Source organism: Stenella coeruleoalba, assembly GCF_951394435.1.
Source record: "Stenella coeruleoalba genome assembly, chromosome: 10".
Lineage (NCBI taxonomy): Eukaryota > Metazoa > Chordata > Mammalia > Artiodactyla > Delphinidae > Stenella > Stenella coeruleoalba.
The window spans coordinates 101350251-101365371 of record NC_137156.1 but is presented as its reverse complement, the minus strand read 5'-3'; the positions used below and the strand labels follow the sequence as shown (position 1 = coordinate 101365371).

General features: G+C 52.2%; 1 protein-coding gene across 1 annotated transcript in view; it reads right to left on the bottom strand.

Annotated features, from left to right (window-relative positions):
• The window catches only part of GRIP2 (glutamate receptor interacting protein 2), a gene marked incomplete at its 5' end in the record, with an annotated part of 129195 nt that extends 116432 nt beyond the window's left edge, over positions 1-12763 (bottom strand). Inside the window, one exon of the mRNA XM_079933157.1 lies at positions 12709-12763. Within this exon, the coding sequence (XP_079789283.1) occupies positions 12709-12763 (55 nt within the window). The remainder of the gene's footprint in view (positions 1-12708) is intronic.
• Between the last annotated feature and the right edge of the window lie 2358 nt (positions 12764-15121).

Below are 15121 nucleotides of genomic sequence, written 5' to 3'. Positions count from 1 at the left end.
CGCCACCAGGGAAGCCCTAAAAAATAATTTTTTAAGATGTCTGATTTAGTATCTTCACAGCTGACATTAGTGAGCCCCCACTAGGTGCCAGCACAGCCCCCTGAAAGCCCCAGGAGGCAGAATCGGCCCAGTTCACACAGAGGGACAGTTCAGAGCAAACACAGGCCCACAGGGTCCCCAGTTCCTGGGCCGAGGGAGTTAGGGGGTGGGGAGCTGCAGACGCGCAGAGCCAGCTTGTCCTAGGGCCACTGTCAGAGAGAACAGGTGTGAGATGCAGCAGGAAGGAAACAGGTCAGACTCGAAGGAGGCCAGACGGCAACCCTGGTGCACTGTGCATTGAGCAAGTCTCAGCCCTCCGACTCCTTCACGAGGAGGGAACAACAGTAACAGCAGTTGTTCAACTGGGTACATAATGTGGGCCAGGCCCTGCAAAGGCTTCCCAGGACTCTCTGAAGAAATCCAGACTCCTCCCCTCGGCCTGCGGGGCCCTTCTGAGCCCTCTGGCCTCACCCCGCTCCACTCTCCTGCACGCTGGCCTCCATTCCTCAAACACACCAGGCACATTCCTGCCTCAGGGCCTCTCCCTGCTCTTCCCTCTGCCTGCAGAGCTTCTCTCCCAGGTCTTCCCTTGGCTGGTCCCAGCACAAATGTCATCTCCTCCAGAAGGCCCTCCTTGACCACCTCGTCACCCTTTATCATCTCATTCCATTTCCTTGTCTTCCTTTGCTTCTGTGAACTCTTATTTACTTGCTCACCTATTCATGGCCCAGCGCCCCTCCTCCGTAAGGACGAAGACTGTCTGGTTCGCTGCTGTAGCCCCAGCACCTAGAGCAGTGACTAGCACCTAACAGGTTGTGGTTAAACAACTGAAGAATGAATGAAAGCAGGGAAGGAAGGAATCAGCCCACACGGGGTCTGGTGCCGGGGCCAGGACACAGGCAGGAGGGAGGCAGCAAATGCCTGGGGTCCTGAAAGATGACGACAGCCCCTTCCCTGCCCCCATCCCGCCAAGGTTACTTCCCTGAATCCAAGGTGCTCAGGGGAGGGGGTGGCTTCCCAGAGGGAGCAGGGAGACCTCATGGGATACAGAGAGGGAGAAATGGTCTAGAACATGAGGAATAGCAACACTCCAGGAGATTATGTAGCCATTAAAAGTGACAAGCGTGAGAAATAACATCTGCAGAGGAAAAAGCCCAAGTGGAACTGCCGTACAGGCTGATGACAACCACAAGTAAGCTGAGTCTCACTGCGCCTCAGCAAAATGCTGGAAACAACTTTGTTATCCAACTTGAAGGGGAGAGGAGCAGGTAAATAAACTACGCCCCATACAGCCACTTGATGGGCATTCTGCAGCTAGAATAATCCAGGGAGATGGTGACCCTATAAAGCTAAGTGAAGAAAAAGCAAAACATAAAATGGTATATGTCATATGATCTAAACAAAAATAGACAGTGGAAGAAAGACTGGAAGGAAATGCACCAAAGCGTCCCTGGATAATGAGTTAGTGGAGGATGATTTTAGTTTTCTTCTTGGTCTTTATCCTTCTTTTCAAAATGGTCTACATTTAACAATAATTGCATGCTTAATCAGGGAGAAAGTAACTTAATTTAAAATGATACTCTTATTATTATTTTTTTAATGATAGCAAGAGGGCAGAGGAGTGTGCACTTACCAGTGCTGCACGGGGTGGGGGGCTCTGCAATATCTTTTTTTAAATTGATATCGCTGTGTTTAATTATTTTAAATAGTTTGAATGCCCAAAAACATTTTACAAGATTTCTTTTTTGGAAATATAGACAAAGGAAGAACCAGGAAACTGGTCAACAGGAGGCCAGTCCCAGCTCAGGGACCAAGTGGGGCCTTCTCCCTTCTGGGCCTCAGTCTCCTGGTCTGTAGAATGGGGTTAACCATCTTTGCCTCCCATTGTTGCTATAGGATCCAGGCCTCTAGAGAAATGGTGTGCCCATGTCCAGTACTTAGCAGATGCTCAGTAAATGCTGGTGCCCTCTGCCCTCCAAGAAAAGGAGACCCCAGCCAGGGCCCTCCCTACTGCTACACTCCCATCAGGTAGGCAGGGAGTGGTCTCCAAACCCTTTTGATCTTGCACTCCCATCTACAGAAAATGTACATTCCTCTGCAGTAACATATGCATATTATGTATGTAATACCCATGTTTCACTATATCTGTGTATCACATCATACGATACACACAGACATAGAAAAAATTAAATTGTGATAAAACATAAACGTAAAGCAAAACTCTTAATATTTTCTCCATCTTCCTCCTCAAGAAATGTCCCGGGTGTGGCAGCCACACCCCGCGATGGGGACCACTAGCTGAACCTGTGAGCTCCTGCAGGGCAGAGGTCACCGAGAGCTCAGGCAGCAAATCGTCCCAGCAAACTGTTGATGCTCACTCCAGAGCAGTTTGGAGGGGGGTTCTGGCTGGTTTACATTTGAAAGAAACAAAACAACCGCAAAAAGTAAATCACTCAAACCAGAATCTGACCCCTCCACTAAGAACCGGAGAGAGCTGGACCAGGTAATCTCTGAGGGGGGTCCTTCCTGCTGTCCCCAGGTATCACCCCTCCCCCAGCCCCTCCCCACCCACTTGAAGGAGGTGGCCTCTCTTGGGAGGCCGGGCGGCCACAGTGATTTACACCCTCATAGGGCCCAGCCTCACTATAAAATACAGCTGCCCTCCAGGACTCCTGCCAACCCAGAGCCAGCTGCCCATAAACCCCAGACGTAAATCTCGAGACCCAGTTCCATCAGGACAGAAGGCAGACAGTAAATTCATGGCTCCAGGGCCTCTGGCAGCAGACCCTCCTGGGAGAATTCATTTTTCACCCTAGGATAAATTACCCTTGCTGGAGGGGAGAGGTGAAGAATTTGTTTATTCGGTTGAAAAAAATGGTTGTTTGAAGGGCACCCCCATCGGGCTCCCCAACGGGGCTGCCAGCTCCCAGGGCTACGCAGCCAGATGCCTCCAGGACTGGGGTCTCTCGGCAGGCCCCTCTCACTCAGCGCCCTAAAACGCATTCCTGCACATCCCCCAGCGCAGTGAAAGATACCGGCGTAACCCCCCAGGCCCTGAGGAATCCCTGTCAGGAAACCCTGAGTGTCACCAGGTCGGCCAGGTCCCCCGCACGGTCCTCTGCCATGTCTGGCCTATTCCGCTGCCTGCTTCCCTCTGCTTGGGGCTTCAGCCTCCACCCTGCTGGACAGGCCTGAGGCCAAACCAAAGCCACTACCTATCTAGCTTGGGGGACCTTGAACAAGTAAAACCACCTCAAATCTTTATCTTTTTTGTAAAATCACACAAATTCCCTAAGGGAGCGTAAGTCAGAACAGCCATTTTGGAAAGCCTCGTGGCCTCGGGGCTGGGAGTGATCTATTTCTCATCCCCAGTCGGATATATCAGTGATCGCTTTATGTTGATCTTTTAAAAGTACCAATGTTTGAGTCACTCTTCTTTGTGTCCAATATATCTCCTAATAAAAGAGCAAAGTGCAGAAATGCATGGTAGCAGGCCACCACTTGTGTAAAACAAGGGGAAAGAATAGGAATGTACAGTTGCTTATTATGCATAGAAGAAACTTCTAGAGGAATACGCTAGAAACAGATGATGGTGGTTACCTCCTGTGAGAGAGGCGGGGACTTGGCAAACAGAAGACAGACGCTGGAGAATGACTCTTGGCTGATGTTTCGAGGTGTTTTTTGTTTTTTTTTATCTGAACCATGTGACCCTTGAGTTCTCACGCCAGTCCCCTGTTGATGGACAGCTGGTTTATGCCCTTTGGTTTTCTTCATTAACACTGCAATGAACATCCTTATGCACTTTGCTTTATGCATCTATGTTAGATTTGTCTCGAGAATACTTAGAAAAAGGATGGCTGGCTCAAAGGATATGAGCACTTTCCATATTGACAGGTAACTGTCAAACTGGCCCCCCAAATGACCCTACCCGCTTGTTGCATACGTCAGTCTCTGCTCCCCCATGGTCTCACCAACAGTAGACACTACTCATTTTTTCATTTCCCCTCAACATTGATATTGTGCTGTGGTTTCTATGAGCATTTTCCTAATGCTAACAGAATCATCCCCTGAGGTGGTGAGGTTGACCATCTTTTCATTCACTTTCTGGCCATTTGTGTTTCTTCAGCTAGTAACTTCCTGCTTGCATCCATTACATCCTCCTAGACTGCTTATCTTTTCTTACTGATTTGCAGACCTCCTTGCACTCTGGATACTATTCTTTATCAGGGGTGTATGTTTTAAAGACTTTTCCTCCTGGTCTGTGGCTTGTCTTTGAACCTTGTGAATGGTTTCCCTGGTCATATAAAAGTTTTACATTTTTATATGGTCCAATCTCTCCATTCTTCCTTTCATGGCATCTGCTTTTCGAGCTTCTATCTCCTCATCTGCTAACCTGGCCTTGCAGGGTTGATACAAGGAGTGAATCAGGCATCTAGCAATGCTGAGCAAATGACAAGGATAGTCATTTGGGGGGGGTCTCCCTGCCTCACCCTGCCTCCCAGCCCCCTCACAGCCAGCAGGAGCTTTTTGAAGATAATCACTCTCCTGCTTGAAACCTTTCAGCTACCTAAAGAAATGATGCTTAAACTCCTTTAGTGGGTGAGTTCAAGGTCTCATGCACTGGGCAAGTGCGTGAATGTGTCATCGGTGGGATGGGGGCTGTGGTGACCACGCTCCACAAGGAACAGCAGAAACGCAAGTCCAGGGTTGCCAGATCCTCTGAAGAAAGCTGCACATCTGTTTTTCCTATGTGAAATCTCCCCCTGCCTTCTCCCACACACACTTAAAATTTAATGGCAACTAATTTTTTTAAGCCACTGCCAGCGTCAAGCGAGGTCTATTTACGAGTTGGATGTGGCCATCTCTACCCTCACAATCTAGCCCCAACCCACCGTTCCCGAATTGTGCCCCACTCCCCGCACGTACACATACCTCATGCAGCTGACATGCAAGCCACACTGCACAGCTGTGGACACAGCATGTGTTTCTGAACTCTGTTTTGCACATGCTGATCTCTTGGCCTGAAATGCCCTTCCCTGCTCCTTTCCTTCCTGGATAACTCATCATTGCTCTTTGAAACACTGCTCTTTGAAACTCAAGTCAGGTGTCAACTTCAATTCCCCAACCCAGACAGAATTCCATGCTCCTTCCTTGAGCACCCCATCACTCATGACTCTTGGGACTGGAATTCCAAAGGGAGCAACCTGGGGTCACAGAAAGAGCCCTGGCTCGGGAGAAAGACATTCCTGGGATGAAATTCCTGCTCTGCCACGTCCCAGCAGTGCATTCTTGGGCAAGTGACTTAACCTCTCTGTGCTTCAGGCGCCCAACTGTGAGACAGAGATAATGAGCCCTATACGTGGTTGGGTTTCTGGGAAGAGAAAATGAAACGGTATAAGAGAATGACACGGCACATAGTAGGGACTTAATAATAGTTTGCGGAATGAAAGAATAAACTTTAAAAACGAACAAACAGTGCTCGCTTCGGCAGCACGTATACTAAAATTGGAACGATACAGAGAAGATTAGCATGGCCCCTGCACAAGGATGACACACAAATTCGTGAAGCGTTCCATATTTTAAAAAAAAAAAGGAACAAATATTTCCTCAGAATGCTCTGAACTCAGCACATGGAAAAGTTAGCTAATTTTCCGGAATGGAGCCTGGGGGTTATCTAAACTCCTGTGCCTGACCTTTATTGCTATCTCCTGATTTCAGAGAAGGCCGTGGACCACCTAGCCCTCAGTGGCATGCACTCTGAGGAGCCATTCAAGCCAAGGACTGCAGAGGACTGAGTCCCTGGAGTGTAAACTGAGGCAGACCAGCCAAAGGAAGAAGAGTGGGCACATCCAAGCCGCTGGTGTTTGGGAAGCACAGCAAGAGGCAGCAGCCCACAGGGCTCAGCCCCACATCTGTAGGCTCCGTGAGATGAGAGGCCTTCTTGGCCTTCAGTACTGTGTGCTCATGTCTGGCATACAATAGGTGCTCAAAAAGTGTCTGCCAACTGAATGGATTATTACTTAAATAATACAAATAATGATGCTTTGCAAAGCATAAACTGCCGTACAAATGCAGCTCCCCGTGAGCGGGGTCGCTGCCGCCTCCACACTCAGGCCTCTGCTGGCCTGCTCCCAGGTTGGCGTCCCTGGGCTGGATACTGCAGACCCACAGATGGATGGGATGGGGTTTCTGCCCCATGGAGCTCTGAATCTAGCAGAGGAGACGGATGAACAGACACACAGTTATCCTCCAACAGGAGAGGGGCCAGGACAAAAACATGGTGGGAGACAGGGGGAGGGGGCAACAGGAAGCTGCACCTTGGCCTGGTCTCAGATCGGAACTAGAGGAAACGATAATTTGCTGGGTGAAGGAGACGATAGGGGAGAGGCACTCCAGGCAGAGGCAGCAGCCTGAGCAAAGACTCAGAGGTCCAGGGCAGAGCAAGGTCTGTGCACAATTAAGGAGGAAAGAAAGGTTACTGCAGCCAGATTCCAGAGGGCTTTGAATATCAGAGGTCTCCAGCTTCAAAGCGAGTGTCGTTGGACCCCTCAGAGTGCGTTTGCATTGGTGTTCAGCATTTTAAAGTTGGGAGGTAGTACGTCAAACTCTGGTTTTTTAGCTTCTCTAGAAAAAAATCAGAAGATCTGGTGGGCTGAGCCAGGGCTCCTATAAAGTCTAACTCTCTGGTTCAACTTTGTCCCCCAGGCCCATTTCACTCCCTTTGCCCACAAATATTTATTCAGCAACTACTACGTGTCAGGCAATGTGCTAGTTCCTGAGGATACAATGAAGAATAAGACAGGCATAGTCATAGCCCTCATGGTACTTACATATTGGTGGGAGAGAAAGGCAATAAACAAGAACATGACGTAAGGTCAGGCAGTACAAAGAGCTGGGAAGGAAAAGAAAGTTACAGGACTAAAGGGTGCAATTTTAGATGGGATGGCTGGGAAGGCCTCTGTGAGGAGGAGACAGTTGTGCAGATCTAAATGTAGTGAGTGAACCATGCCCATATAAGATGAAAGATCAACCCAGAAAAAGGATCATCGAATACAAAGGCCCTGCGGCCTCCTTCATCTTTTGGGTCACTTGCCTTGCCCCTTTAAGCACTTAAGTGTGAGACCCCTACTCTAGGTAATGGAGCATAATGGGTAATGGGTAAGCAGGTGTAAACCACCCCCAGATGCATGTTTCAGATAAAACACTTCTGACCAGTAGTGAGGGAGGCATGGGAAATAGGGATATGGGTGGAAGGCATTGCATGGTTTTTTCCCGTTGGAAAAAAGTAATAGGATGACAAGGAAAAGGCAGAGAAGGTTCATCGTACGTGGCACATTCAAACTTAAGCCCAGGACAGAGAACCCATGAGTGAGAGCAGGGAAATTCCCATTTCCTTCCTCACAAGCTGCATCACCTGCCAAGCCCTGCAAAGTGGGAAGCAGGGGTGGGAGGAGAGAGACAGATAATGATAAATCTCCTGCAGCCCTGGAGCTGTTTGCTGTGGTTGTTGTGTTTTTTTCCCCCAAGCCTACCTGGGCTGCTGCTTTAGAAAGTCAACTGCAAAGTAAACACTTTGATGGGGTTTTGGTTGTTTGTCTCCCCATCCCCTTTCTAAGCAAAACTAAAGGGTAGATTCCTTGTCCTTTTGCCCACAAAGTAAAAGAAAAAGAGATACTATTGTTTTAAAAGAGGAGAGGAGAGAAACCCTACAATCTTATACTATTCTTCTTGGCTGCGCCAGGGGAAGGAGGCGATTCTGCACACTGACATCATAGTCTGTGTCACGGGACATAACTTCCGCCACTCAAAGCTTTACGTGCATTTTTGAAGGTACAGGGAAATGTTTAAAATCGGCTTCAGTGTTGACACTGCAGTTGTTAAAACCAAACAAAAGATCCTTTCCCAAGTCTGGCTGGTTCTTCTTAAATTTATCTGGGCCCCCACTACCTGATTTAAGGCAATGAGCAGATGTTTCACAGCAGGAAGCGCATTAGCTCCAGATGCCGCCGCTTTGTTCTAGACGTGCACATATATATACTGGCAGACACACACACCACACACAGACACACACACACACACACACACACACACACACACGGAGGACTTGGGGCAGCAAACGTTCGCAGCTCCCCTGCCAGCACTTGGCATGCCAGCATGGACCATGTGTAACCTCTGCCTGCAGTTCTGACACAGAGATGAGCAGCGGGAGTAAATAGCCAATCAGATCCCACCCCATCGTCTTCCCGCTGTCTCCTAGGTAACAGGCAAAGGGCCACATCAGCTAGCTGGATACCACAGGGACTGGGACACACACACACACACACACACACACACACACACACACACACACACACACAAGATCCTCTAAAAGTCCCTAATTGCAGAGCCGCTGAATGTGCCTGTCAGAACCCTGGACAGTTCCCCAAAGGTATTCAATGCCTTTGGTTCCTGCGCACCCGGCAGCCACAGCTCCTACAGCTTTCCCACCTCCGCCCCTTACGCATGCATGCCATTCCTCTGCCGGGCATGCCTCTCCCCACTGCCATCTCCATCACTCAAAACCTTGCTCATCTTCGGATCCAGCCCAAGTCCTTGGTCAAGACTTCCGATGGCTCCCATCACAGAATAAAATCCACGCTCCTCCCCTGTGGTGAGCTGGCCTTTCATGATCTGGCTCTTCCAGCCTCCTCGCTCATCACTCTCCTCCCTCACTCCTTCTTTCTCTTCCTCCAACAGGTCACACCGGCCCTCCCCACATTATCCCCTGCAGACCAGGGCTCTTCGTGGTACTTGCTGTTCCCTCTGCCTACACAGCTCTTCCTTCTGCTCTTGGCATGGCTGAGCTTTCTTGTTCTTCAGTCTTGGCTCAAAAGTTACCTTCTCAGAGAGGCCTCCCCTGATCCCCTTGGCCACCCTACCTGAAGAAGTCCCCTCCCCTGGGACTCTCCACCACATCACCTTATGTTCCTGTGTCATCTTCATTACACTGCTGACTCTGAAACGATCCCACTCCTATTTACTTGTTTACTTGTTCTGTCTCCACCATTAAAACGTACAGTCTGTTACGGCAGGGTCTTTGTTTTGTTCATGGCTGTATCCCCAGCCCCCAGAACAGGACCCAATAAATATTTGTTGAATGAATAAAAAGTCATTTCTTCCTGACTGCTTCTATATTTCCCCCTCTCTCTAATAAGAGAGCTGGACGTGATGACTTCTATTAAGCCTCCTGGCTAACATTCCAAGAGTCCATTAGAGAGCAGAAAGGACTGGCATAAGGAGGAAAATTAATCAGGCCACACCACGGGAAGAACCTGCCGGTGGAGAGCTGACCTTCTCCACTGGGTCACGGCGCTCTCCTCCCCTGAGTGGCCTCCCTGACAAGAACTGGCTGCTGCTTTCAACTTCACGTTCCCCAGGCACTGGGCACCTTGAACTTTTGTGTTCTGAGGGACTGGGAGCAACTTGAAGCTGAGGACTGGGTTTTATTTTTCTGATCCCACAAAGAGACCAGGAAGAGCCTGGGGGAGGGGGAGGGAGCCCTCTAGAAGCATTTACTGTAGTGAATAGAAGAGAAGGTGTCGCTATCTACAGGGCCAAAAGCCTCAAGGTGGAGGTTCATTAGAACACAAGTCTCTTTCTCTCTCTCTCTCTCTCTCTCTCACACACACACACACACACACACACACACACACACAATCTCAAAAGCATCATGAAGCTAGAATCACAGAGTTCCCCAATCCCCGTGGCTGCATGTGTTTCTCTTCAAGGGACATGAGTACTACGTAAGGTCCTAAAAACTGTGCAGTGATCCAAACACATATGCTGTGTAAGTGTGTGCTGAGCACAACCACACTTTTGGCCAACCTCACTGGGCAAGGCTGGGAGATGGATTCAAGTAGCCACATGGTAGACACAACCCAGATTGGACCCCCCCAAACCCCAGGAGTGGGGAGCCTCAAGCTGATCATTCAGAATCCAGAAACGCACCGAGTCCTGAGTTCTCCAATGACCAGTACACCAGGTCACTTCTGAAGTGGATGTAAAGATCCAGAAAGGAAGAGCAGGATTAGTATTTCTTGAGCACCTACTACGTGCTAGGCCCTGTTAACATTGACTCTTCAAGACCACCTGCAAGGTTACCTTTCCCACTTTATGGATGAAAAAACCTGAAGCTCAGAAGAATTAAGTAGTGTGCCCAAGGTCACACAGCTAGCTAGCAGAGGGGCTCAGCTGGGAACATAAATCTGGTCTCCAAGTCCACTCTTCTTTCCCCAGGGCCTTAAATTACACCACACGATAAGCAGATAAGCTGGTCTTGTTCAAAATGTCCTGCTGGCCGAAGCTCTCCTCTGAGGATGTCAGGCCTGTGCCCCTATCTCTGCATCTCTCTCTGTCACACTCAAGCTTGGATGACCTCCCACCACAAGCCTCTCATCCAGCTGGACCCACATCTACATCTCAGAGTTTCTCATGTGAGACTCAGCCCATGGGATACAATTTTCCCATGGCCCAGAGAAAGCTGGGGATTTTGTCTTTTTAAAAAAGTAATTCCCTACTGGCACGGGTGGATGCACCAGCCACCCTCTGATTTAGTGCTGAGGTCAAAGATCAACCTCAAGTAAGATTTTCCAAGGAAAACTCAAATGCTGGGTACCTCATGGCACTGAGGGAGGGAGAAGTGGCCTCTTCTCAAGAATGTGGCCAGTGGCAGGCAAAAGGGCTGCAGGCATCACAAGACCCACACACCTTATACGTGTCACCCTTGAGCCTCGTGCACACCCACATGAATCTCAAACATGCCACCCATGAGCCTGCACGCACACCACCCACATGCGCCACCCATGCCACACACACATGGGGAGTGGGGATCAGAAGCGAGAGAGCAACAACCTCCCTCTCAGGACATCACAGCCCCCACTTCTGAGCCTGCTCTGGGCTGTGCGCTGTGCCCCGGCCAAGACTTCATTTCATCCTCCCTAGGCCCTTCCCTTACAGACACAGAAAGTGAACCTCGGAGAGAGGGAACGACTTGTCCAAGACCATAGAGCACGCCTGTGGCTGACTGCCGCATTTTCTGAAGTTTGGTGATGGGCACCTGGCTCTGCTTTTTTTTTTTTTTTTTTTTTTTGCGGTACGCGGGCCTCTCACTGTTGTGGCCTCTCCCATTGCGGAGCACAGGCTCCGGCCGCGCAGGCTCAGCGGCCATGGCTCACGGGCCTAGCCGCTCCGCGGCATGTGGGATCTTCCCGGACCGCGGCACGAACCAGTGTCCCCTGCATCGGCAGGCAGACTCTCAACCACTGCGCCACCAGGGAAGCCCAAGATTTCCTTCTTAATTTACTCCATTCCTTGACTGGCAGCCCTGTCCATCTGCCTCCTCACTCACCGGAAAGGAAGGAAACCTGGGCACCCCCTGTGCAGGAGTTACACACCTGACTTAGCCTTGCGAACAGGACAGGAGGGGCAGGCACCCGCTCTCGCTGTCCTCCTCCTCCCTTCCCCCCATGCCCTAAACAGGAGCTTCTGGCCTCGTTTGTAAATGGATCCTTTCCCATGCACTGAGCCAGGCCCAGCTCGGGGGGCAGATGGGAAGGCGGGGGACTGGCACTACCAAAATCTTGCCGGTAATATAGACTTAGGTTCACCTCCCAGCTTTACCGCCTACTGCCTGTGTGACCTTGCTCAAGAGGCATTCTTTCTGAAGCTCAGTGCCCTCACCTGTAAGGTGGAAAGAATAGCGCCCTCCTGAGGCGTAGAAGTGAAGGTTAAAGACACAGGCGGAAGTGAGGGCCTGGGTACACAGTGCCCACTGCCTGTAAGTCCGCCATCGTGCCCACTAAGTGAGCAGAGGGTGGGCAGCTGCCATCCCCACCTCACTCTGCCCCCGACGCGGTGCTGGCAATTCTCAATCAGCACCGAAGCCGAACTTCCCTCAGCGGTGGCAGGACCTGGGCGCGGGTCCTTCTTCCTCCCTCCGCGGCCAGCGGCTCAGACGACAGGTAAGCAGTGGAGCAGCCCCGGAGGCGGCCGGGCGGAGGGGGCTGCGCCGCAGCGCTGCTGCAGGGCCAGGCCGCGCAGGGGGCAGTGCGGCCGGGTCCTCGCCCGCCCCGCACCCGCTCCCGCCTCTGGCCTCTTTGCAACTTTGAGCAACTGCAGACTCCGGGGTCGGGGCGGGGTTGCTGCAGGGCGTGCGAAGGAAAGTTGGGTCCCAGCGACTGCAGCCTCGGGATCCCAAGGCCCTCGCCGTGAGCGCCCGCACACTCGAAGCGCCGGCGAACTCTCGGGGGGCGAGGAGGCACGGGGTCGCCGAGCCGGCCCCGGCCGTTCGAGGAACCGGACCCGCGCGCCCGTCCTGGAGCGTCCAGAGCCTTCGCCGCAGCCCCGCGCGGTCGCACTGCCCGGGTCCCACCTCCGCGCGCCTCGTGCAGCCCCCTTGCCGGCTTCCCCCGGCCCGGATGCGCTCCGCACCGCATTTCCTGCGGTGACCCTTCGAGCTCCCAGCTTAAGGCGCTCCCCTCCCGCGCCTCGGAGGCAGGCGGACGCCCGCCCCCTCGCCTCACGCGGGACCCTCAGCGGACGCCCGCGGTCAGCCCCGCGCTGGGCCCGCCCCCCGCGCCCCCTGCCTCGCCGCGCCGGTACTAACCGGCCTGGGCGGCGGCCGCGTCCTACCTTCGTCCGGCAGCCGCTGCAGGCAGAGCGCGAGGTTCCTCCGCCAGCCCCGCATCCCCGCGGCCGCCCTGCGGCCCGGCCCGGCCTCGCCAGCCCAGCCGCGGCCCCGGCCCCGGCCCCGCCCCCGCCGGGCCCGGCGGCGCAGCGCAGCGCTGGGGAGGGCCGCGGGCCCAGGGCGCGGCGGGCATGGGCGGCTGCCGAGGGTCGTGGGGTCCGGGCGGCCGCCAGGCGCTCGGCTCAGCTCCGGAGCCCGCGGCTGAGCAGACGCTGCCGGAGAGCGCGCGCTTTCCCGGGCGCGGGGGCGGGGCGGCGGGCGCGGGCGGGGGCGGCGCGGAGCGAGACCGTGGGGTACCTGCAGCTGCTTGAGCCGGCTCGCCCGGCAAGCCTCCCACTGCCCAGCCCACAGCACGTCCCAATAACGCTAATTACCACGAATTAGTTAATGAACGAGCGAAACAATGAATGATTAAATAAATGGGTGAATATGTGAGGGAATGAATGAGTGAATGAATGAGTTGAATAAGCAGGTGTACGGATGAGTGAGAAAATGGTGACGGAATGAATGAATGAATGAATAACTGAGTGACTGACTGAATGAATGAGTTAGTGAATTGATGTATGATTTATGTAAATTAATGAGTGAATAAATGGGTGAAGGAATATGTAAATAAATGACTGAGTAAATGAATGAATGGGTGAATCAATTAGTGAGGGAGTGCTCCCAGGCCTCAGGCCTGTACGAGGCAAAGGACCTTCCACAGGAGCCCTCACCCCTGCCCTGAGAGTGGGGTGTTCCAGTTGCATCTTGTGGAGGAGGCACAGGGGGCTCAGAGAGGGCAGGGCCTGTCCGTGGAGCCAGCAAAGGCTGGAGGCTGGTGGTGAGGAGGTGTGTCTGTCTGCAAGCTTTGTCCACTGAACCCCATCACAGTTCCCCTCCATCAGCACGGCAGCCACTGAGCTCACCAGGTCTCAGAGGCTCTGAGGAAGAACAGGCAGGGAAGGGGCACAGTGGGTCCTATCCTTGGAAGTCAGATTTGCTTCTTCCATTAGAATGGGATGGAGGGGAGGTGTGTGAGCCATCCAGACAAAGGAGTACTACACAGCTATAAAAAAAGGAGGAAGGTACTCTTTGGAAGAGGGCAAAGTGAAGTACGTGTTTATAATATGCGCAGAACAAAGGGGGGTAGGCTCTACCTTCATATTTCCTCTAGTGTGTGGAAAATTATCTCCAGTGGACACACCGATGCCCTTGGCAAGGGGAGTCAGGTGGCTGGGGGCAGGTGGGAGAGACTTGATTTTCATTGAATCCTCTTTTGTGCCTCTTGAAATTTTGAACCCTGGAGATGCATTACCCATCTAAAATGTAAAGTTTTTAAATAAATTAAATTTTATGACAATATGAAAAAGCATTTGTACCTCAGGAAATGCTGCCTCCCCGCTGCCCAATCAAGTAAGCCTGTTTGCCTGGATGCCCTCCCTCCCACCTCCTGCTGTGGGAGGGAGAGGGTCTTGCTAGTCAACAGCAGAGTGAAATATGAACGTGGGGGTCAGTGTAGAGCACGCTACCACGCATGAGTGCTGGGAGGAAAACAACTGGCCTCTGCTTGCATCTTGGGTTACTCTGTTTTGAACCAGGTTTCCTTGGGCAAACGACTTTATCTCTTTGAGCCTTAGATTCCCCACCTGCAAACTAGGGACCATCATAATGTCCTAACAGGATCCAGGAAAGCTGGAGCCAGGTGCTTGTATTCCAAAAGGGAGTCCAATGGTGGAACCCAGGCATCTTTATCCTGTCAAGGAAGCCACCTAAACTTTGGCCTTCAGAAGTACCCCTTCTGTAAGGTAAGGGTGGGCTCTTATGTGATCTTAGATCCCCGATACATCTGCAAGCCCATTTTACAAAGGAGGGCAATGTGGCCCAGAGAGCTTAAGTGTCTTTTCCAAGGTCACACAGCCAGGAGTTGGCAGAACTGGCATTCAAACCCATATCTGCCCAGCTCCAAGCACCCCCAGACAGCGCTGCCCACACAGTCTATCTGATATAACTGTTGCCTATTTGTGCTTCTAAGACCCTCAGACGGGTCACATCCCAGCCCCATATTAATCTTGAATTATTAATCACCTCAGTAAGTAGGGAGCAGGCCCAGGGGATTGGGGCGAGAGACGGGCATATCAGTACGCAGGCCCGTGTTTGCAGAGTGCTGACTCCACAACTTGTCTTAAAGGCAGTGAGCTTTTGTCCAGGAAGTGAGTCTCCCCCCGCAGCAGAACTGTGAATCACTGCTGTCTGCATCCAGATTGATGGCCTCATAGTCAGGATGCCCGCTGCTCAGAGGACGACGGGGCTGGGATCACTGATGGGACAGGCAAAGGTGCCAGCGCCCAGGTCAGGAGGCTGTGACAGAAAAGGTCA